The following is a 23,883-nucleotide window of genomic DNA, read 5'->3' as shown; positions in this document are numbered from 1 at the left end:
ATTTTTTATTCTTACTTTTTTATTTTAGCCTACTTGGTAAATATTTTCTTCTTCTTGAACTGCACTGTAGGTTAAGGGCTTGTAAGTAACATTTACATTTTTACAGTTGGACTTTTGCCTATGTAGATACATTGAAACAATGCACTCTATTTATTTAGACTATAAATACAAATGTTGCACAAATTCATTGAGAAAGTGGAAGAAGCTTTGGATGGTGGGGGTGGAGGATGAATGATGCCATTCATCATCATCTTGGGACTTTTGGGGGGGGGGACAGCTCTATGATATTTCCCTCATGCTTAAAAACTGACCGGGAGAGGGGATTTTTGCATGCGCTACAGACGTCTATATCGGTCCTCTAATACAGGACTAGTAAAGGCCCAGCGCACCACTTTTGTGGGGGGGGAAATCCCAAAGTAAAATTATATCTATTTTTATTCTGATTTTTCAGGGGGTGCTGAAGCACCCTCAGCACCTCTACTTCCCGCGGCTATGGGTATACAGGTCTATAATCTCTACAGACTGTAACTGTACTGTGAAGAGGTCAAGAAAACGCTTCTCTATGGCAATCTTGTTCTGCTCTTTTAGGGTGATGTTAGTTCAGAGAGGCTGTAAAACATACATTTTTATTTTTTCAGAGCGGCTGTAAGAGAGAAGGAACTTTCCAAAGTGATTGTGAGTGACAGAATCCCCAGAGTGGAGGGAGTGCCTGAGAATACCCTGGTTTTAGGTTTTGCTTTTAAACTATGAATAACTATAGCTGGGAATAGACCAACACTTGTCGAGAAATTTTACCAGCCACTTTCCCCTTGCCACTGTCAGCATTCTCTCAAACATCACTGTCCCCTAGTGGACAAAATTATACTTTTAGCGCTTTCAGTCAACCCAGTACGTCGCGGCTGCTGTAGAGGGCAGAAGTACAGTTTTTTTTGCAGTTGTGTGTACTGTGTACAATACATTGAAGGAAGAAACACCCCGGCTGAGGAAAATGGCCGATGTAGAGATGGATATCGCGTCTAGCAGAATGAATAACGGAAACGAGCACGTGTAAGACATTTTAGAAGATTAGACGACCATGCAACTTATTTGTAGTACTTTCACCCGATTCAGTGCTTTTGGCAAGTCGACGTTGTCGTCGGTGTATCTGTTTTCTGCAGCGTTGAAACAGTATCAGGCTAGCTAAATAGAGCTAGCCTGCTAACTCTTAGCTATCCCAGTGTTCGAAAGGCTTTGCTGACATGTTTAAATGTTTTCTATAGCGAAACCATACCATAAACCAATCAAACCCGAGTGTCTTAAAATGCAACTTAACATTCTAGTTAACTCGCTAACTATCTGGCTAGCTGTGCTTATTGCATACGTAGCTAAGAAGCTAACGTAGCAAGCTAGCCATTGTTTGCTACAGTAGCTTGCTAGCGCGTTAGCTAGCGGTCAGCTAACTAGCTGACTTGGCGGTCAAGTCGGGAAGCAAGGATAGCTAGCAGTTACAGATTTTGTTTGCTGTGTTAAAAGTCATATTTTGGACAATTCATGTTGTAGCTAGCCAAGTTACAAAAAAATGGTTTGGTTTAAATTATATATTTTACCAATCTTTGTACCTTAGGAAAGAAGATTTGGAGAGCCATGACAAGAGTGGGAGTGAGGAGGAGAGTGGTGAGAATTCAGAAGAAGAAGAGCGGGAGGAGAAAGAAGTCGGGGAGGGGGAAGCAGAAACTAACGGAGAAAAGACAGCGAAGGTGTCCAAACATCACAGCAGTGGCAGCAAACACAAGAAGAAGAAACACAAACACCGCAGCAAGCACAAAAAACACAAGCATGCGTCCGAAGAGGACAAGGACCGAAAACGCAAACATCGACACAAACACAAGAAACACAAACGTAAAGATGGCTCCTCTTCTTCCGCCCCTGGCATCAACAGCGCCGCCAGCCAGAGAAAGACTCACATCTCCCCTTCATCTGACGACAAGGCCTTATTGGAGGAGTTGGAGAAACAGAGGGCCATGATTAAAGCTGAGCTGGACAGCCAGGTGATGGAGGGGGGTAAGGTGCAGTCAGGCATGGGCCTCATCCTACAGGGTTATAACTCTGGCTCTGAGGAGGGAGACGGAGAGGGCAGGGTCCGGAACGGGGAGCAGCGTCAGAAGGGCAGTATGGGGAAACCCCCCTCCCCCAGGGGTAGGAGTGGTAAAGCCAGACGGGACTCCACAGAAGCCAGCAAGTCCAGCTCTAAGCGCCACAGTCGGAGCAAGTCCAAGGAGAGGACAGGCAAGGAATCCAAGTCGGAAAAAACAACCAAAGGCAGCAAAGATGTGGCCGCCAAAGGCCGTGGCCGCAGCAAATCAAAAGAGAGGAAGCGTTCCCAAAGCGGGGGCCGGTCCAAAGAGAGAAACAAAAAGTCTCCTTCCCCCTCCAGCAGGAGGGCAGAGCAGAGAAGCGGCCGCTCAGACAAACGCTCTTCGCCCCAGCCTGACGACAGACCAAACACAGAGCGTGGCAGCCGGAGGTCCAGATCACGGGAGCGTCCAGGGCGGTCGGAGTCAGAAAGAGAGCGAGACAAGAGGCCGACAAAGTCGCCTTCCAAGGATGCTTCGTCAGGGAAAGAGAACCGCTCTCCCCACAGGCGAGGAGGAGGAGTGGCCATTAGCCCTTCGAGGAGACGCAGCACCTCCCCACGCCCCACCAGAGACTCCCAGCAGGCATCCGCTTCAGCTTCCACCTCCAAACAGGGCTCTCCTTCCAGATCAGCCAGGTCCCCAGCAAGGAGAGGCCGCAGTCGCTCCCCAGATGCCAGGAGGAGGGATGCTGACAGACAGGGCTCCTCACCACTCCGGTCTGTTTACTATGGATTAACCTGCAGTCCACCCCCTTATTGTCCTATACCAAACAACAGTAGTGGTCTGTACATGGCATGGGCAACTATTTGAGGGCGCATACTGTTTTAGGATGGGGCATTAAGAATGTGCTGCTATCCACTGATCTTCTAAATTGTATATTCTCTCCCACAGAAAGCGAATACGCCCAGAAGCAGGGCCAGGGGGTAGAGCGAGGTCACGGGAGACCAGCCCCAGAGGTGCTCCCCAACGTCGCAGGATGAGCCGCTCACCATTCAGAAGAAGGTCCCCCTCGCCCTTCCGGAGACGGAGCAGGTCTCCAATGAGACGCAGGTGAGATGGGACAAGCTGAAACTTGTGGATGTGCTGAGCCAAATTAAATCTGCAGGTGCTTCTTCAACCTTCCAGAAGTTAAGATGATGCCTATAAAGAATTGCTTTTGCAATAGCTAACATGCTGACCACACCGCTCGCGTCGCGTGCACTGCAAAATAAATGTACACATACATGTTATTCAATCATTGCACCCACACTGCTTGCACGTGCCAATGAGCGTCTGCGTTGGCAAGCGCTAAAATAGAAGTCAGTTCTATTAGTGACGCTGAACGCAAGACGCAAGTCCTGCCTCTTCCATCACCTCATTGGTTTATAGAAGCAGATACCTACGTGCCATCTTGTCATTGGTTATACCCACATGGGTGATTAAAAAAATTAACTTAGGTCAGTATGTCGTGGTAATTTCACCTATGAAAGTTAGATGCCAATCGCCATATAAAGTCCAAAGAAGAAAAAGCCTGGAAGGAGGAGAGATGACTAGAAATGATTCGGTTGACCGTTTTACAGTTGAAGTCAGAAGTTTACATACACTTAACAAATTGTTCAACCACTCCACAAATTTCTTGTTAGCAATCTATAGTTTTGGCAAGTCGGTTAGGACATCTACCCTATGCATAACACAAGTAATTCTTCCAACAATTGTTTACAGACGGATTATTTCACTTATGATTCACTGTATCACAATTCCAGTGGGTCAGATGTTTCCATACACTAAGTTGACTGTGCCTTTAAACAGCTTGGAACATTCCAGAAAATGATGTCATGCTTTAGAAGCTTCTGATAGGCTAATTGACATAATTTGAGTCAATTGGAGGTGTACCTGTGGATGTATTTCAAGGCCTACCTTCAAACTCAGTGCCTCTGCTTGACATCATGGGAAGATCAAAAGAAATCTGCCAAGACCCCAGAAAAAATATTGTAGACTTCCACAAGTCTGGTTCATCCTTGGGAGCAATTTCCAAATGCCTGAAGGTACCACTTTCATCTGTATAAACACCATGGGACCACGCAGCCGTCATACCGCTCAGGAAAGAGACTCGTTCTGTCTCCTAGAGATTAATGTACTTTGGTGCGAAAAGTGTAAATCAATCCCAGAACAACAGCAAAGGACCTTGTGAATCTTCTTTGCTGGAGGAAACGGGTACAAAAGTATCTATAGCCACAGTAAAACAAGTCCTGGGGCGGCAGGGTAGCCTAGTGGTTAGAGCGTTGGACTAGTAACCGGAAGGTTGCAAGTTCAAACCCCCGAGCTGTCAAGGTACAAATATATCGTTCTGCCCCTGAACAGGCAGTTAACCCACTGTTCCTAGGCCGTCATTAAAAATAAGAATTTGTTCTTAACTGACTGGCCTGGTTAAATAAAGGTAAAATAAAAAATTGAAAAAACCTGAAAGGCCTATCAGGAAGAAGAAGCCACCGCTCCAGAACCACTATAAAAAGCCAGACTATGCTTTGCAACTGCACATGGGGACAAAGATCATACTTTTTGGAGAAATGTCCTCTGTCTGATGAAACAAAAATAGAACTGTTTGTCCATAATGACCATCGTTATGTTTGGAGGGAAAAGGGGGAGGCTTGCAAGCCGTAGAACACCATCCCAACTGTGAAGCACGAGGGTGGCAGCATCATGTTGTTGAGGTGCTTTGCTGCAGGAGGGACTGGTGCACTTCACAAAATAGATGCCATCATGAGGTGGGAAAATTATGTGGATATATTGAAGCAACATCTCAAGACACCAGTCAGGAAGTTAAAGCTTCCAAATGGACAATGACCCCAAGCATACTTCCAAAGTTGTGGCAAAATGGCTTAAGGACAACAAAGTCAAGGTATTAGAGTGGCCATCACAAAGTCCTGACCTCAATCCTATAGAACATTTGTGGGCAGAACTGGAAAAGGCGTGTGTGAGCAAGGAGGCCTACAAATCTGACTTAGTTACACCAGTTCTGTCAGGAGGAATGGGCCAAAATTCACCCAACTTATTGTGGGAAGCTTGAGGAAGGCTACCCAAAACGTTTGACCCAAGTTGAACAATTTAAAGGCAATGCTACCAAATACTAATTGAGTGTATGTAAACTTCTGATCCACTGGGAATGTGGTGAAATAAATAAAAGTTGAAAAAAATCATTCTCTATTCTGACATTTCACATTCTTAAAATAGTGGTGATCCTATCTGACGTAAGACAGGGATTTTGTACTCTGATTAAATTCAGGAATTGTGAAAAACTGAGTTTAAATGTATTTGGCTAAGGTGTATGTAAACTTCAATTGTATGTGTGAATTAATTGTCGGAGTAGAGGACCTTGTGGATTTCAGGTAAAATAACAACTCAACGTTTATCCAAGGACAAATTAGCTAGCAACAGCAAGCTAGCTAAATAGGACAAATTAGCTTGCAACTGCAAGCTAGCTAGCCATAAATATTTCATTCTTTTCGACCTGTCCCCAAATTAATATAATTGGTTCAGAGTTTCTCTTGATATTTCAACCTGCATGTCGTGATTGTTTGGTGTGGGGGGGACAAAATCTATTTGCGCACGTCCGTTTTGGGTACGGTGTAATGGGGATCCTAATAAAATACTAATAGTATAATTTGTATTACTTTTACAGATACTGGATCTGTGTAGCTAGTTGCAATTATTGTCATCAAATAGGCAGGCAATGCTGTCAAGTTCATGTTCTGAATATCCCTATATTTCTGTTATTACGGGGTTATCACTCTGTTATTAGGGCATCTGCGCAGGAGTCTCGGGGTAGATGAACCTGGACTGAGTGCAATGGAAACCATGTGGTGTGCTATTATGGTTTAGTAAACGTTGTTAAACTGGAACCTTGGCGTTGTGTCATTTCGAGTTAACATTGGTAGCAGAGGATGGCTAATAACTACAATGTGCTACCTCGGTTCGACAAGAAGAGGTCGTATGAAAGATGGAAACATTAACTTGGAATCTGGACATGAGTTACTAATCTGGACGAGAAAAAACAAGCACGTGCGGTGGTATTATCGCTTGAGGGAAGAGCGAGAGAGACAGCACTGGAAATATCCGTTGAGGATTTGAACAAGATGACTGTATTGGAACTTTGATTAGAGCAGTGTATACTGTGTTTCTTAAAGAAGAGAGAGACCGTAACCATGACAGTGTTACTAGAGATATTTCGGTTGCAGTGACGGACTACATAATTGATTTCCAACAGAGGTACAATAGGATGCGCAAGTATGACATGGTTCTCCCGGATGCAGTGTTAGCTTTCAAGTTTCTAGATACTGCCTGTCTGGATGGTGGAGAGAAACAGTTGGCTTTGACTGCTTGTACTGTGGTGACTTTTGCGTCAATGAAGTCGGCACTAAAAATACTTTTGGGTGAAAAGACGTCTGTCGCGCCAATGACAGATGGAATGCAAGTGAGTGATGCAGCATATTACACTGACCAACAACCAGAAGAGGGCACCATTGCCCGGAACAAATCCATTAGACAAATATGGAAGGAGATCAAGATGTGCCATTTGTCAAAGCACTTACCATTGGGTTAGACTGTCCTCATAAAAATGAACAAGTTAAACTAACAGAGGAAAATGTATACAGAGAGAGAACAGTGTAACATTATACTGTTTTCAAACAAATCTGATGCTGAGATCTTTATAGTTGAATCCTTAGGATTGTGATTGATACTGCATGTACACGCACAGTGTGTGGTACAAAATGGCTTGATAGATATGTCAGTGAACTAAATATGAAAGAAGTACAAAATATGATTGACACACCAAGCAACAGCTTTCCAATTTGAAGATGGGAGAATCGTCCATTCTAACGAGTTAAGATACCAGCAAAAATTGGTCAGACTGTGTCATCTTGAAACAGAGGTGGTCCCTACAGATATCCCCTTACTATTAAGCAAAGCTTCCCTCCAGAAGGCGGGGGCTGTACTAGACATAAAAAATGTCAAGGCATTGATGATTAAACAACCAGCGACCCTTGAACTTACTACCTCATGCCACTATTGTGTAAACATTTTAGACATCACACATGTAAAAATGAGATTCTGGCGGACACAGAGCACACGGAGATTCTGACAGTCACAGAGAACATGAACACAAAGGAAAAACACAAAGTATTGTTAAATACAAGGACAGAGAAAGTGGTATTCCACATACAGCAACCGTCATTGGACGAGCAGGAAAAGCCAAAGGAAAACACCAGAACTGCTACAACTTGCAGTACTCTGACCCAGCTACACTTTCTGGTACAACAGGGTCAGCTGATCTGTCACTTGTAGATAATCACAGAATTGAACCAATGGAAAATCGAGAAAAAAAGGAATGACATTCAAAATGATGTACTTGAAACAAGGATGTGTCATTTGACTCAGCTAAGCTAGATGAGCTCAGTAATTGGAGGAAAAGTGGAGTGTTTGAGGAAGTCAAAGACATTGGCCAAAAATGTGTCTCAAGGTGGGTGTGTACCCTTAAAGAATCCTTAACTGGAATCGTGCCAAAAGCACGTCTAGTGGGTAGAGGTTTTGAGGCGCTGGCTGCTAAAGAACTTCAAAAAGACTCGCTGACGTGCCTCAGAGTCACTCAGATCGCTGATGACAGTGATCTGCCAGAAAAAAATGACCTCCGTCCGTCTGAAGCTTAGAGCGAAGGAACACTGTAAACTAAAAAAGTGTGTATGGCCTGGCAGATGCATCACTCTACTGGTACAACAAAGTCAAGGCAACAATGCTGAGTACAGGTGGAAACATGTCACAAGTGGATCCTGCAGTCTTCTATTGGCTTGATCAAGACTGCAATGTGACTGGAGTACTTGTCTGTCATGTTGATGACTTCATCTGGGGTGGCTCACAGACCTTTGCTACAACTGTGATTCCACACCTCAAAGCTGTTTTTTCCAGGTCGGCCGTGAGGAGCATGATCATTTTTATGTTGGCATAGAGTTTATTACAGTTGATGGAACAATACTGATGTAACAGGAAAGCTATATCAAGAATCTTCAACCTATCCACATGGATTCTTCAAGAGCCGTACAAAGGAATTCCCCTCTCTGTGGAATTGAAGCTGATCAATTGAGGTCAAAGATGGGTCAAATTCTATGGGTTGCTAGACAGAGTAGACCTGATGTAATGCTTGATGGCTGCAACTTGGCATCCAACACAAAACACGCCGCTGTACAAACCATTCATGAGGCAAACAAAGTTGTTCATAAACTGAAATCACAACAGGTGACTAAAGTTTCAGCATGTTGGAAAAGATGACTCTGAAACGAGTTGTCTTCAGTGGTGCTTCCCTAGGGAACCTTACAGATGGAGGCACACAAGGTGGACATCTAATCGTGTAAAGGGGTGAAGGAGGAAGATTCTCATCTGTTGGCAGTCAAAAAGGATCAGATGAGTTGTGCGAAGCACGCTTGCTGGAGAAACACTTGCTCTTGTGGATGGAATTGACAATGCTATCTTTCTTGCAACTCTGTTCTCAGAGTTTACCACTGGTGAGACAAAACGGCATATTCTACCTGTAGTTTGTCACTGTTAACTACTTCTTAGTTGATGCTGTGAAGTCAACCAAGTCTGTCACTGAGAAAATACTTTGTCTTGATTAGCAGCATCAAGGAACTTATTTGTGGTCGACCACAAAGGAACAGCTTGCTGACTGTCTGACTAAAAAGGAGCATCCAGTCTTGTGCTCCTACAGGCTCACAGTAATGGAAAGTGGCAGCGTGAGTAATACAAATAAAAACTGTCACACAACCCATTTGTAATGAGGGACTTGAATAATACTTGGACATTTATGTTGTTGAAGTTTTGTCTTTAAAAAAAAGTGTGAGATTGTGAAGTTCATGTTTTTAAATATCCCTTTTTTTCTGTTATTACGGGGCTATCACTCTGTTATTCAGGCGCCTGCGCAGGAGTCTCGGGGTAGGTGAACCTGGCCTGAGTGCAATGGCAAACATGTAGTGTGCGACTACGGTTTAGTAAACGTTGTTAAACTGGAACCTTGTCGTTGTGTCATTTTGAGTTAACACTGTCATGGTAGTGGTAAGATGGTTTTCTTACAGATTATGTCTGGTTCTAGTGATGACGCTTTGGTGATGTCGGAGTATGAGGCTCATTGGCCAAGGTTGTCTAAATATTTTCTATGTTGTGCGCTGCAGGTCGCCGGAAAGAGACAGATACGGCCGTCTCAGACAGTACGGCCGGCGCTCCAACTCCCGGGACCGGGACAGGAGGAGGAGACATGGCCGGGACGAGGACAAGTTCAAGGGCAGCCTCTCTGAGGGCATGAAGGCCGACAAGGAGTCCTCCGAGGAGGAAGTGTGAGTAGAGGGTGAACACCCACACACAAACAGACAAATGCTACACTGCAATATGGTAATTATCTGGGTGATTTATGTGTTTTTGTAAGTGTGTTAATTTTGTTACCAGGCTTGAGGACTTTGACGGTGAGGAGGTGGATGAAGAGGCCATCATAGAGCAGCGCCGGCAGCAGCGCCTGGCTATCGTCCAGGTCAGTTCCCCATCCCTCATCCAGGGCTCCAGACTAACATTTCTCCCTGGTGGCACAAACCTTTTCAGTTTGTGGCATCACGCAATAGAAACATGAAGTAATTCAGTGTTTTATTAAGAGGTCTAATAGGCTACTTAAATGGTATTACAGAAATAAATTGTTTCATGTAACACGTCCATGCAGGAATGCATGAATCGAGATATTTTGATGTGCAACCTAGTCCAGTGATTTTCATGAGTTATATTTAACTGTTAACACAGGACTCAAGAATTTTGTTTTGTTCAACAGAGATGTATTTGACTACGTAGACTCATTTATTTGGCGCTAAATGACCACCTAATAAGTGGAAACTCAAACGCATTAGCTAGATTGCTAACTCTAAACAAAATTGGTGTCCACGGGCCCATAAAAATTCGTAGTCTTCAATTCATTTCTCATTAAGTTTTAAAACGTCTTAAATTCAGTTTGCAGAGGTCTTAAAAAATGTGACGGAGATGACTTCAGTGTTTCCGTTATATTGTGCCGGTGCTGCTTAATTGTTCCACCGCGGCAGAAGAAACATCAAATAATACTTGAGATCCACTTCCTAGGTTTTCGAGAGCTATCCAGCCATGTGCACCTCTGTGTGTGTGCACATTAGGGCTGACCCCATTTAATTGACTGTTTGGTCGATAAGCTGTTGGTGTACCGATCATTTGAGTCAAATCAAATCAAACTTGATTTATCACATACGCCGAATACAACACCTTACCGTGAAATGCTTACTTACAAGCCCTTATCCAACAGTGCAGTTCAAGAAGAGTTAAAATAAAAAATAAACTAAAGTAACACAATAACATAACATTAAAAAGGCTATATACAGGGCACCAGTACTGAGTAGGGGTGAAGTGACTGCATAGATAAACGGCGAGTAGCAGCAGTGTACAAAACAAATGGGGGGTCGTCAATATAATAGTCCAGTGGTCATTTGAATAATTGTTCAGCAATCTTATGGCTTGGGGGTAGAAGCTGTTAAGGAGCCTTTTTGGTCCTAGACTTGGCCTTCTGGTACCGCTTGCCGTGCAGTAGCAGAGAAAACAGTCCATGACTTGGGTGACTCAAGTCTGACAATTTTATGGGATTTCCTCTGACACCGCCTATTATATTGGTCCTGGGTTGCTGGAAGCTTGGCCCCAGTGATTTACTGGGCCGTACGTACTACCCTCTAGCGTCTTGCGGTCGGATGCCAAGCAGTTTCAATACCAAGCGGTGATGGAACCAGTCAAGATGCTCTCATTGGGGAAGCTGTTGAACTATTTGAGGATATCAGGGCCAATGCCAAATATTTTTAGCCTCCTGAGGGGAAGAGGTGTTGTCGTGCCCTCTTCATGACTGTGTTGGTGTGATTGGACCATGATAGCTCCTTAGTGATGTGGACATCGAGGAACTTGAAGCTCTCGACCTGCTCCACTACAGCCCAGTTGATGTGAATGGGGGCATGCTCGGCTCTCCGTTTCCTGTAGTCCACGATCAACTCCTTTGTCATGCCGACGTTGAGAGGTCTCTGACCTCCCTATAGACTGTCTCATCATCATCGGTGATCAGGCCTACCACCGTCATGTGGTCTGCCAACTTAATGATGGTGTTGGAGTCGTGTGCGGCCACACAGTCGTGGGTGAACGGAGTACAGGAGGAGACTTAGCACGCACCCCTGAAGGTCCCCCGTGTTGAGGGTCAGTGTTGCGAATGTGTTGTTGCCTTCCCTCACCACCTGGGGTCGGCCCGTCAGGAAGGCCAGGATCCAGTTGCAGAGGAAGGTGTTTAGTCCCAGGGTCCTTAGCTTAGTGATGATCTTGGATGGCACGCTGGTGTTCAACAGTGAGCTGTAATCAGTGAACAGCATTCTCACGTAGGTGTACCTTTTGTCCAGGTGGGAAAGGGCAGTGTGGAATGCAATAGATTGTGTCATCTGTGGATCTGTCGGGGCGGTATGTGAATTGGAGTGGGTCAAGGGCGATAGTCATTTAAAAAGGATACCTTGGTGTTCTTGGGCACAGGGACTATGCTAGTCTGCTTGAAACATGTAGGTATTACAGACTGGGTCAGGGAGAGGTTGAAAATGTTGGTGAAGACACTTGCCAGCTGGTCAGCGCATTCTCTGAGAACGCATCTTGGCAATCCGCCTGGCCCTGCAGCCTTGTGAATGTTCACCTGTTTAAAGGTCTATGGACAGCGTGATTACGGAGTCGTCCCGAACAGCTGGTACTCTCATACATGGTTCAGTGTTGCTTGCCTCAAAGCGAGCATAGAAGGCATTTAGCTCATCTGGTAGGCTTGCGCCACTGGGCTGCTCGTGGCTGGGTTGCCCTTTGTAATCCATGATTGCTTGCAAGACCGGTGTAGTAGGTGCCGGTGTAGTAGGATTCGATCTTAGTCCACTATTGATTGGTCGTTGGATGGCTTAGCAGAATTCTTTTTTTTATAAGCGTCAGGATTTGTAAGCGGCACCTCTAGCCAGCTCTAGGAACCTGCTGGTTTTCTGTCCTACCTGACAACTAATTGCACCAACCTGATGTCCCAGGTCTTAGTCTCTGATTAGAGGGAACATTGGAAAAAGCACAATGTAATTGGCTCCGAGGTCCAGAGTTGAGTTTGAAGGGCCGAGGCCAATATGCACACACAAAAAAACATGCAGGCAAATGAATCTCTAAAGAGTCAAAAAAAATATCTGATTACTCTGGATCGTATTATGACACATTAAAATATCCATCATGCTTTCTCTGAACATGTTAGATGAAATAGATAACTTCTTTCATGTCTGTCTTGGCAGTGAAAAGAGTCAGTCTAGAGCCCTCCTGTTTAGCTGACTTGCGTCAAAGTATAGTCATTTGATACCTGATTCACTGAATGAGGGAATTATTTTATTAGACTTTTTGGTTGTAGGCTAATGTTCTAATGTAAAGGCATAGCACCTCGAAGAGAGCTACAGGGTGTATATGCTTCTGTTCCAGCCCTATTCTAACACACCAGAATCTACAAATCAACTACTCAACAGGATGAGTTTTATACAGTAACAGTGCTGTATATTTGACTTTAAGGATTTTTTCCACGGTGATATCGTTATAGTATTGAGTATCAAAAGCCGGTAATGGTATCGAAGACAAAATTCTTAACATTTAGTTTTTTGATCTGGCTAATGATTAGCTCTTTGTGGTAGTCAAACAAATGCAGATGAGAAACCCCCTGCTTCAGCCAGCTATAGCCTAACCACTATACTACTATATCCATAAGGCTCCAGGGGAATGCGCATTGCTAAAATAGCACACCTGCCTGCTAATATGAGCCATGTAGGCAATAGAAAAATACAAATTTTTGCCAACATGGGCTCATTTCTGGAAAGGAATATTTGCAGGTGTGTTGCTCACGCAGACCTCAAATTTGGTATGAAATGGCATTCCAAGTGGCATTAAAAAGGTTGTCTTAAATTCGACTTCATGTAACCTGCAGATATCCTGATTAATCTTATCTTTACAGGAATCGTGAGGATAATGTTTGATTGTTTGACCAAATCATGGTTTTGGCTCCTTAAAAATAAAATGACGTTTTTGAGTGAGGTGACCATGTCGAATGGGCAGCTCGCACAGATGCGGCCAAATACAAGTCGCTAAATGAGACTACATGGTTGTCTGGAGCCCTGATCATCACATCTGCTGTTGAACTGTACATAGCTGTTGCAGGGATCCCCAGCCCAGTGTTTCATATTTGGCTACTACTCCAATATAGGATGTTTTCTGATTTGCCTTTTCATTATTGAAATTGACCCCCTCGAAACCCATATCTTGTTTTTACTTAATTCCATTGTTGTGACCACTCTATACCTGGCACAACCTCTCTCTCTCCCTGTGCAGAAATACCGTGGCGGCAACGAGGACAGCATGGCGTCCATGGCGTCGGAGCCCAGCAGCCCGCAGAGCAGCACACGGAGCCGCTCGCCCTCGCCAGACGACATCCTGGAGCGTGTGGCGGCCGACGTCAAGGAGTACGAGCTGGAGAATCTGGACACGTTTGAGGAGAACATCAAGGCCAAGCAAGGCCTCATCACGCAGGAGAAGGATGGTGAGTAAAGGGATTCAGGTTGGGAGAAAATAAAGGGAATATTAGGGAATAGGGTGCCATTTGGTCTGCTCTGTATTGCCGTCTCAAAATATTAGCTCATATGCAATGTGCAATCTGGGTGGGTCATCTTGGTGATAACTTTTTATGTTTTTTAGTTTATTTTGAAGTTTACAGGTGTTCTTTAGTAATACAGGTTGTTTGCTGAATGTGCCCGCATTAGCTGTAACTGTGGCCGTGTGTAGCTGTTCATACAGCTTTAGTATTCTGATCATAGAGTTCTGATCATGGAATGTATCTTCAACTATATTTTAAATGTGCATACCGTGTCCACAGTGTGTCTGGATTCCCTTTTCCCGCGCTATATTCAGACTTTATTTAACGAGGCAAGTCAGTTAAGAACACATTCTTATTTTCAATGACGGCCTAGGAACGGTGGGTTAACTGCCTTGTTCAGGGGCAGAATGACAGATTTTTACCTTGTCAACTCAGGGATTCAATCTTGCAACCTTGCGGTTAACTAGTCCAACGCTCTAACCACCTGCCTCACGAGGAGCCTGCCTGTTATGCGAATGCAGTAAGAAGCCAAGGTAAGTTGCTAGCTAGCATTAAACTTATCTTATAAAAAACTATCAATCATAATCACTAGTTATAACTACACATGGTTGATGATATTACTAGTTTATCTAGCGTGTCCTGCGTTGCATAAAATCGATGCGGTGCGCATTCGCGAAAAAGGACTGTCTTTGCTCCAACGTCTACCTAACCATAAACATCAATGCCTTTCTTAAAATCAATACACAGAGGTATATATTTTTAAACCTGCATATTTAGCTAAAAGAATGGTTAGCAGGCAATATTAATTAACCAGGTGAAATTGTCACTCTTGCGTTCATTGCACGCAGAGTCGGGGTATATGCAACAGTTTGGGCCACCTTGCTCATTGCGAACTAATTTGCCAGAATTTTACGTAATTATGACAACATTGAAGGTTGTGCAATGTAACAGCAATATTTAGACTTAGGGATGCCATCCCTTAGATAAAATACGGAACGGTTCCGTATTTCACTGAAAGAATAAACGTTTTGTTTTCAAAATGATAGTTTCCGGATTCGACCATATTAATGACCTACGGCTTGTATTTCTGTGTGTTATGTTATAATGAAGTCTATGATTTGATAGAGCAGTCGTACTGAGCGATGGTAGGCACCAGCAGGCTCATAAGCATTCATTCAAACAGCACTTTTGTGCGTTTTGCCAGCAGCTCTTCGCAATGCTTCAAGCATTCAAGCTAGTTAGCGGGGTGCGCGCTAATAGCGTTTCAAACGTCACTTGCTCTGAGACTTGGAGTAGTTGTTCCCCTTGCTCTACATGGGTAATGCTGCTTCGAGGGTGGCTGTTGTCGATGTGTTCCTGGTTCGAGCCCAGGTAGGAGCGAGGAGAGGGAAGGAAGCTATACTGTTACACTGGCAATACTAAAGTGCCTATAAGAACATCCAATAGTCAAAGGTATATGAAATACAAATCGTAGAGAGAAATAGTCCTATAATTCCTGTAACTACAACCTAAAACTTCTTACCTGGGAATATTGGAGACTCATGTTAAAAGGAACCACCAGCTTTCATATGTTTTCATGTTCTGAGCAAGGAATTTAAACATTAGCTTTCTTACAAGGCACATATTGCACTTTTGCTTGCTTCTCCAACACTTTGTTTTTGCATTATTTCAACCAAATTGAACATGTTTCATTATTTATTTGAGGCTAAATTGATTTTATTGATGTATTATATTAAGTTAAAATAAGTGTTCAATCAGTATTGTTGTAATTGTCATTATTACAAATAAATGTAAAAAATCAGCCGATGAATCGGTATCAGCTTTTTTTGGTCCTCCAATAATCGGTATCGCCGTTGAAAAATCATAATCGGTCGACCTCTAATAACAACACAACAAAAACTGATGACAGAAGCTAACTAGCCAGCTCACCTCTCGCTAGCTAGCAATCAATGCTAAAGGGATTACACATGGGTCGATATAATTCCAGCCAACTTCTTATATTTATTGGCTAGCATTTTTGAGGTAGCGAACACATTCCTCTCACTAGGAACGTATTTCCTCCCACTTTATAATGAAAAGGTGCCTCTCGGTCCCAAAACACAAGTTTTCAGGAGACTTTTGGAAGGAGTGTTGATGACGTTGCCCACTGTATGCACTTTTGATAGCCTGATTGCATATAGACTGAGGAGAAATCCACACACAATGTATCCCAGACCACCTCCCTTACCATCTGGTCAGCCAGATCTGAACAAAATCGGACCCGCAAAAAAAGTCTCGACATCAACAGTGAAGAGATGACTCTGGGATGCTGGCCTTCTTGGCAGAGTTGCAAAGAAAAAGCCATATCTCAAACTGGCCAATGATGTCTGTGTTCTTTTACCCATCTTAATCTTTTCTTTTTATTGGCCAGTCTGAGAAATTGCTTTTTCTTTGCAATTCTGCCTAGAAGGCCAGCATCACGGAGTCGCCTCTTCACTGTTGACGTTGAGACTGCAGTTTTGCAGGTACTATTTAATGAAGCTGCCAGTTGAGAACTTGAGGCGTCTGTTTCTCAAACTAGACACTCTAATGTACTTGTCCTCTTGCTCAGTTGTGCACCAGGGCCTCCCACTCCCCTTTCTATTCTAGTTAGGGCCAGTTTGCACTGTTCTGTGAAGGGAGTAGGACACAGCGTTGTATGAGATCTTCAGTTTCTTGGCAATTTCTCGCATGGAATAGCCTTAATTTCTCAGAACAAGAATAGACTGACGAGTTTCAGAAGAAAGGTCTTTGTTTCTAGCCATTTTGAGCCTGTAATCGAACCCACAAATGCTAATGCTCCAGATACTCAACTGGTCTAAAGGCCAGTTTTATTGCTTCTTTAATTAGCAAAACAGTTTTCAGCTTTGCTAACATAATTGCTGAAAGGTTCTCTAACAATCAATTAGCCTTTTTAAAATGATGAACTTGAATTAGCTAACACAACGTGCCATTGGAACACAGGAGTGATGGTTGCTGATAATTGGCCTCTGTATGCCTGTGTAGATATTCCATAAAAAATTTGCTGTTTCCAGCTACAATAGTAATTTAAAACTTTAACAATATCTACACTGTCTTTCTGATCAATTTGATGTTATTTTAATGGACAGAAATGTGCTTTTCAAAAACAAGGACATTTCTAAGTGACCCCAAATGTTTTAATGGTAGTGTAACTATTCAGACCCTTTACTCAGTACTTTGTCGAATCACCTTTGGCAGCAATTACAGCCTCGCCTTTTTGGGTATACGGTACAAGCATGGCACACCTGTATTTACGGAGTTTCTCCCATTCACTGCAGATCCTCTCAACCTCTGTCCGGTTAGATGAGTGTCGCCGTGCAGCTTTTTTCAGGTCTCTCCAGAGATGTTCGATCAAGTTCATGTCCGGGCTCTGGCTGTCCCACTCAAGGACATTCAGAGACTTGTCCTGAAGCCACTCTTGTGTTGTCTTGGCTGTGTACTTAAGGTTGTTGTCCTGTTGGAAGGTGAACCTTTGCCCCAGTCTGAGGTCCTGAGCGCTATGGAGCAGATTTTCATCAAGGATCTCTGTACTTTGCTCCGTTCATCTTTCCATTGATCCTGACTAGTCTCCCTGTCTCTGCCGCTGAAAAACATCCCCACAGCATGATGCTGCCACCACCATGCTTCACAGTAGGGATGATGCCAGGTTTCCTCCAAACGTGACGCTTGGCATTCAGGCTGAATAGTTCAATCTTGGTTTCTTCAGACAAGAGAATCTTGTTTGTCATGGTCTGAGTCCTTTCGGTGCATTTTGGAAAACTCCAAGCGGGCTGTTGTGAATTTTACTGAGGAGTTGCTTCTGTCTGGCCACTCAACCATAAAGGCCTGGAGTGTTGCAGAGATTTGTCCCCTTCTGGATGTTCTCCCATCTCCACAGAGGAACTCTTAAGCTCAGAGTGACCATGGGGTTCTTGATCACCTCCCTGACCATGCCCTTCTGCCCCGATTGCTACGTTTGGCCCGGGCGGTCAGCTCTAGGAAGAGTGTTGGTTCCAAACTTCTTCAATTTAAGAATGATGATGGACCCTGTGTTCTTGGGGACCTTCAATGTTGTAGAAATGTTTTGTGCTTCAAAACAATCCTGTCTCTGAACTTTAAGGACAATTCCTTCGACCTCATGGCTTGATTTTTGCTCTGACATGCACTGTCAACTGTGGGACTATATATAGACAGGTGTGTGCCTTTTCAAATCATGTCCAATCAATTGAATTTACCACAGGTGGACGGACTCCACTCAAGTTGTAGAAACATCTCAAGGATGGTCAATGGAAACAGGATGTACCTGATCTCAATTTCGAGTCTCATAGCAAAGGGTCTGAATACATGTGTAAATAAGGTGTTTCTGTTTTTTATTTTGTAATCATTTGCAAAAATGTTTTTTTGATTTGCCATTATGGGGTATTGTGTGTAGATTGAGGATTTTTTCAAATCCCCCTTTTCAAAAATATGGAAGAAGGGGTCTGAATACATTCCGAATGCCCTGTAAGTGTCAAGTGTAGACGCCGCCTTTGTGGCAGACTGGGCTGTGTAATCTCATGTTTCCTCCCTTCCCCTTCCTCCAGGGCCCCTCTCTTATAAGGTGTGCTGGCATTGACAGGGGATACAGCGCAATGGCTCTCTCTCTCTCATGTTTGACACCTTTGTCTCGTGTGGTAGAAAGTTGCAACGTGGTGACGTTACACATATGACTAACATTGACCAAATGCGGTGTTGTAAATTAGTCTGGTTCCCCAGTGGTCATTCATTTCACGTCATATTTTTGGGCCGTAACATGTTCCGGTTGAAGCATGTTTCCGTTAAGTGTACTAAATCTCTCGTTTCCTCCCTCTGTCTGTCAGGACCCAAAAAGCCCTCGGCCCCTGATATGTTTACGGAGTCGGACGTCATGTTTGAAGCAGCCATTGATGTAAGTCTTACAGGAGCCTCACTCCCCTCCACTGATCTCCAGCCATGTTTATATCTCTGATCTTTAGAGTGCTACTCTGGGCTAAACATGCAAGCCCATCTTCTGAGTGATCTGTCTGTGGCAAGTAGTTCATTATGCGAGTGTGGTTGAATGTTTGGTCATGTTGGTCTACACAGAGTGCCAGGATGAGAGCAGCAGGTGTTGGGGGGAAGGACTTCAAAGAGAACCCCAACCTCCGGGACAACTGGACCGATGCAGAGGGTTACTACCGTAAGTGCCCTTGACTGGACACACTCTTACAAATGTTACGAATTCATTGATGAAAGGCTGCTGAGCTTTTCGCTCTCTCAATCATCCATGTTTGCAAACAGTCCATGTCGTCTTAGTATTCCGCTGTGTATGAGTGCAGTCCTTTTGATTTCACTATTGGTTAATAGTGTTATTTGAGGCCTAGTAACTGGATATCTCATTGAGGAAATAGCCAAGACTTTCTAAACATGCCCCTCGTGTCTATCCTACTGTGTTTTAGGCGTGAACATCGGGGAGACGCTGGACAAGCGCTACGATGTGTACGGCTACACAGGCCAGGGAATGTTCAGCAACGTGATCAGGGGCAGGGACACGGCCCGCGCCGGACAGGATGTGGCCGTCAAGATCATTCGCAACAACGAGCTCATGTAGGTCCTCGGGCAGGCAGCCTCAGGACTCAAATGGCACCCCATTCCCTGTGTAGTGTACTACTTTTGACCAGGACTCTGGTCAAAAGTAGTGCACTATGAAGGTATGTAAGGTGAACGAGCTAATTGTTAGTCGCTCTGGATAAGAGTCTGTTAAAAGACTAATGGAGCCATTTGGGACGCATCCTGGTTCGCTCATGGTTGGGGAACATATTGCCTTCGCCACCACATTTGAATGTGCCCTCTCATTAGAAGTATTCTAGCAACGTCTATGTGGATCGTCCAGGGCTTTTTTGGAAAATATATATTTACCTCAATAGAATCTAGCTAGATAAATAAACCAATAGATGCTGACCTTGCTGATTTTGTGTTTTGGGTCTCCAGGCAGAAGACTGGCCTGAAGGAGCTGGAGTTCCTCAAGAGGCTCAACGATGCCGACCCAGACGACAAGTTCCACTGCTTGCGCCTCTTCAGACACTTCTACCACAAGCAGCACCTGTGTCTGGTGTTCGAGCCCCTCAGGTACTAACTGGGAGACTACCACTACTGCACTGTGGCAGTAGTGGGAAATAGCAACCTATTCCTTTTACTACTGCTCAACATTTATGCACTATAAGGAATAGGGTGTCATTTCATGTCCTCAGTGGCAGGACACACCGCAATGTGTTTTGTCATCTAGCACACTTCTTCACTGGCTCTAACTCATGTCTCTCTGTGAAATGTGTGTCTCAGTATGAACCTGCGCGAGGTGCTGAAGAAGTACGGTAAGGACGTGGGCCTTCACATCAAGGCTGTCCGCTCCTACACCCAGCAGCTCTTCCTGGCACTCAAACTCCTCAAACGTTGCAGCATCCTCCACGCTGACATCAAGCCTGACAACATCCTGGTACGAGGCCCATATTATCATCACATGACTGTTACAACTGCACTGAGGCCGGGTCGTGTTCAAACGGCACAAAATGGAAGAAAGAGGACAAACTGGGAGAGACTACCTGGATTTGTCCAATAAAAAAACACTTATTTTCGCTTTGCGTTGAAAAATGTATTGAAGCGTTTTGCGATACTGTGCCGTAATGAATATGACCATGGCCTGAAGGTCCCATCTAACAGTGTCTGTTTCTCGATCTCTCCCCTACAAGGTGAACGAGTCGAAGACCATCTTGAAACTCTGCGATTTTGGCTCGGCGTCCCATGTTGCAGACAATGACATCACGCCGTACCTCGTCAGCAGATTCTACAGAGCTCCAGAAATCAGTACATTTTACTTTGAGATTGTTTGCTTATAACGGTTTAGCTGTAATAGAGCTCTCTGATGTTGTCCCTGCTTGGATCACAGTCCTCATGATGTCTTGTCTCTGTCACAGTCATTGGGAAGCCGTACGACTACAGCATAGACATGTGGTCAGTGGGCTGCACGCTGTACGAACTCTACACCGGCAAGATCCTTTTCCCTGGCTCCTCCAACAACCACATGATCAAACTGGCCATGGACCTCAAGGGCAAGATGCCCAACAAGGTAAACTGTCCACATTACTGGACCTGGCTGGTCTCTCCTAGCCTTAGTCTCTCTCTCTGTGTTAGATTTTGACAGGAAGTCATAACCTGGGGCATTGTACACTGTGCTGTAGCATACAGATGATCTAATGGTTCTTTTGTTCTCAGATGATCCGGAAAGGCCTGTTCAAAGACCAGCACTTTGATCAGAACCTCAACTTCCTCTACATTGAAGTAGACAAAGTGACCGAAAGGGTTTGTTTATGTTATACTTTTCAGCTGCTCAGTTGTTGGGGAAATTATCTAAGAAATGGGTTAAAAACAACTAGATTTGCTGGGCCAGTCATGAAGGCTCATTCAGATGCTTCATATTTTTTGAATAGTTTCTCACTGTGGTCTTCTGTAGCTCGGTGCAATGGCTCCAGTATACTGGGTTTGAACCCCGGGACCAGCTGTATGTACAATGTATGCTTAAAAGCATCTGATAAATTATATATATATTTATTTATTTCCCTCCACCCACTCCTTCTCCATCCTCACCCCACCTCCACACACCACAGGAGAAGGTAACCGTGATGAGCACAATCAACCCCACCAAGGACCTGCTGTGTGACATGGTGGGTGGCCAGCGGCTGCCCGAGGAGCAGAGGAAGAAGGTCCTGGTCCTAAAAGACCTGATCGACGGCACTCTGATGCTGGACCCTGCCAAACGCATCAGCATCAACCAGGCCCTGCAGCACCCCTTCATCCAGGAGAAGATCTGAACTCAGACCAGCACCACCATCAACCAGGCCCTGCAGCTCCCCTTGATCCAGGAGAAGATCTGAACTCAGACCAGCCCAACCATCAACCAGGCCCTGCAGCACCCCTTGATCCAGGAGAAGATCTGAATTCAGACCAGCCCAACCATCAGCCAGGCCCTGCAGCACCCCCTTCATCCAGGAGAAGATCTGACCTCAAACCAGCCCAACCATCAACCAGACCAGCCTTGCCAGGTAGAAATACAAGACCAGACGCCCCATTGAGAATGCTATGGATAAATTGTTTCCCCTATTTTGATTATGATGGGTACGATAACCTGGTATGTTTTAATTGTAAATAAGTAAAATAGACATTCATGAAGAAAAAATAATTTTGATTTATCATAAACCCCACCCCCCTCCGGCGGTGATGCAGCAGTTATGGACTATTTCTATTTAGCTGGCATTGAAGTGAATGACATTAAAATAATAAAATTATTGTAAACATGTCTAATGCATTGTCGAAGTATCTGAGTGTAGGTCGGTTTAGAAATGTGTGTTGTGTACTAGTCGCATCAAGGAGATGCATCATCTTCAACGGTAAATTTTTTAATGATCACCAACATTGCTCATTCTGCGACTGTGCATGCTTTTGAATGTGCACCCCTTCGTTGTGCTCTAGATGTGTCTAGCATAAGCCTGTGTACTGTTAATGCTCTCTGTAACCAGGTTTCCAGCCAACCTTTTTATGCGAGGAAAGTACACTTTAGATACAAAATGTCAAGACAGGCCGCCTGATGGAAACGGCACGTTTTGTTGGTGAACTTTCCAAAATGTCTGCAAAATAAAACACCAGACAGGGTGGGATGTTTTTGTCGGTAAAATTCATTATGCGAGAAATGGCAGAAACGTTTTTGTTTGATGCTCCTTTCCTAATAAATGTAGAGGGTCTTATTCTGGTGACATGATTGATGCTTGACTGCCGTTTGACAAATACAAATAATCTCACTTTTATCCATAATAATCTCATGTCGGTAGCCTAACCGCACTGTATCTGCAAGCTGTTGGCTAAAGCACACGTACTAAGACCAGAGCGGGTACATTCGCTATATAACGCAACTTTTGTTGTGCCGAAAACCATCTGTGGAGTTGAAAATGTGATGGAAACCAATTGAACTTATTCTGTGCATTTAAATGAACTGCGCTACACCACGTTCAGCCTTTTATCTGGAACAAGTCATTTTGATGGAAATATCTCTGGTGGGGAAATGTGCATATTGTTTTTGTGGATTTTAGAATATTCACCAATTGGATGGTAACCTAGTGTGTGTGCGTAGCAACATTGATGTCCCACATGATGGCACCACAATCCCCATTTCACAGGTCCCAGGCCTGTGCTTAAGGAATGGACTCAACAGTAGTACCGTACTCCCCTCGAACAATAAGACCGTTCCATTTCAAGGTTGGTCATTGTGTTATTTTACAGAACAGAGCAGCCCCACTGACTCCAACGGTTTCACATATTTCCTCCTCTCTCTCTGACACGGTCCTGGCTATAGGCTCTCAGATTTAAGTGCCTCCTGTATGAGCCTTGTGTGTAGAACACAGAACAATGCCGGCCTGTGAAAGCCGCCGCCACGTTCTCCAACCATGTTGTATATATTCCATTGTTGCCACAGTCTTTCTCCATGTTAAAGATTTTCATGTTTGATTTGTTTATTTTCTCATTGAGGGAAAAAATATTGTGATTTAAGCAAAGAACTGAGATGTGAAAGAGCACCTTCAGTGCACCACCACTTTTAGTAATAAAATATTTCCTATTCAATATTGTTTTTGTTCCTCTGTTCTCAAGTATAATACAATACAAATGTACACCAGTGTAATTTCTCTATCTATTTCCTGAATTAAGGTAGCCCAGTGGTTAGAGCCTTGGGCCAGTAACCGTAAGGTTGCTGGGTCGAATCCCCGAGCTGACAAGGTCAAAATCTGTCTTTCTGCCCCTGAACAAGGCATTTAACCCACTTTTCCCAGGTAAGCTGTCATTGTAAATAAGAATTTGTTTCTTAACTGATTTGCCTAGTTAAATAAAGAATAAAATAATTAAGCATTTCTAATTATTGATGGGGTTCTGTGGCTAAGGCAAATGGATTACTGGGTAGAGGGCATCCTTGTCTTCAGTGTCATTTCTAAGCAATGCCTTGTTGACTTCCTCTGT

The 23,883-nt window shown here is 44.1% G+C and overlaps 1 protein-coding gene across 1 annotated transcript; it reads left to right on the top strand.

Annotated features, from left to right (window-relative positions):
- Positions 1–892: 892 nt before the first annotated feature.
- Positions 893–23,493, top strand: LOC109899440 (serine/threonine-protein kinase PRP4 homolog). The gene is made up of 15 exons (XM_020494683.2): positions 893–1,047; positions 1,604–2,830; positions 3,006–3,164; positions 9,311–9,472; positions 9,582–9,663; positions 13,551–13,758; positions 18,690–18,757; positions 18,934–19,027; positions 19,287–19,434; positions 19,819–19,956; positions 20,167–20,320; positions 20,574–20,688; positions 20,799–20,950; positions 21,097–21,183; positions 21,489–23,493. Exons 1-15 carry the CDS (start codon positions 989–991, stop codon positions 21,690–21,692), a joined length of 3,057 nt encoding a protein of 1,018 aa, XP_020350272.1. The 5' UTR covers positions 893–988; the 3' UTR covers positions 21,693–23,493.
- Positions 23,494–23,883: the final 390 nt, after the last annotated feature.

The sequence above is a fragment of the Oncorhynchus kisutch genome, linkage group LG11 (genome assembly GCF_002021735.2).
Source record: "Oncorhynchus kisutch isolate 150728-3 linkage group LG11, Okis_V2, whole genome shotgun sequence".
Taxonomy (NCBI): Eukaryota; Metazoa; Chordata; class Actinopteri; order Salmoniformes; family Salmonidae; genus Oncorhynchus; species Oncorhynchus kisutch.
Note: the sequence above shows the minus strand (reverse complement) of the source record. Positions and strands in the feature narration are given on the sequence as shown.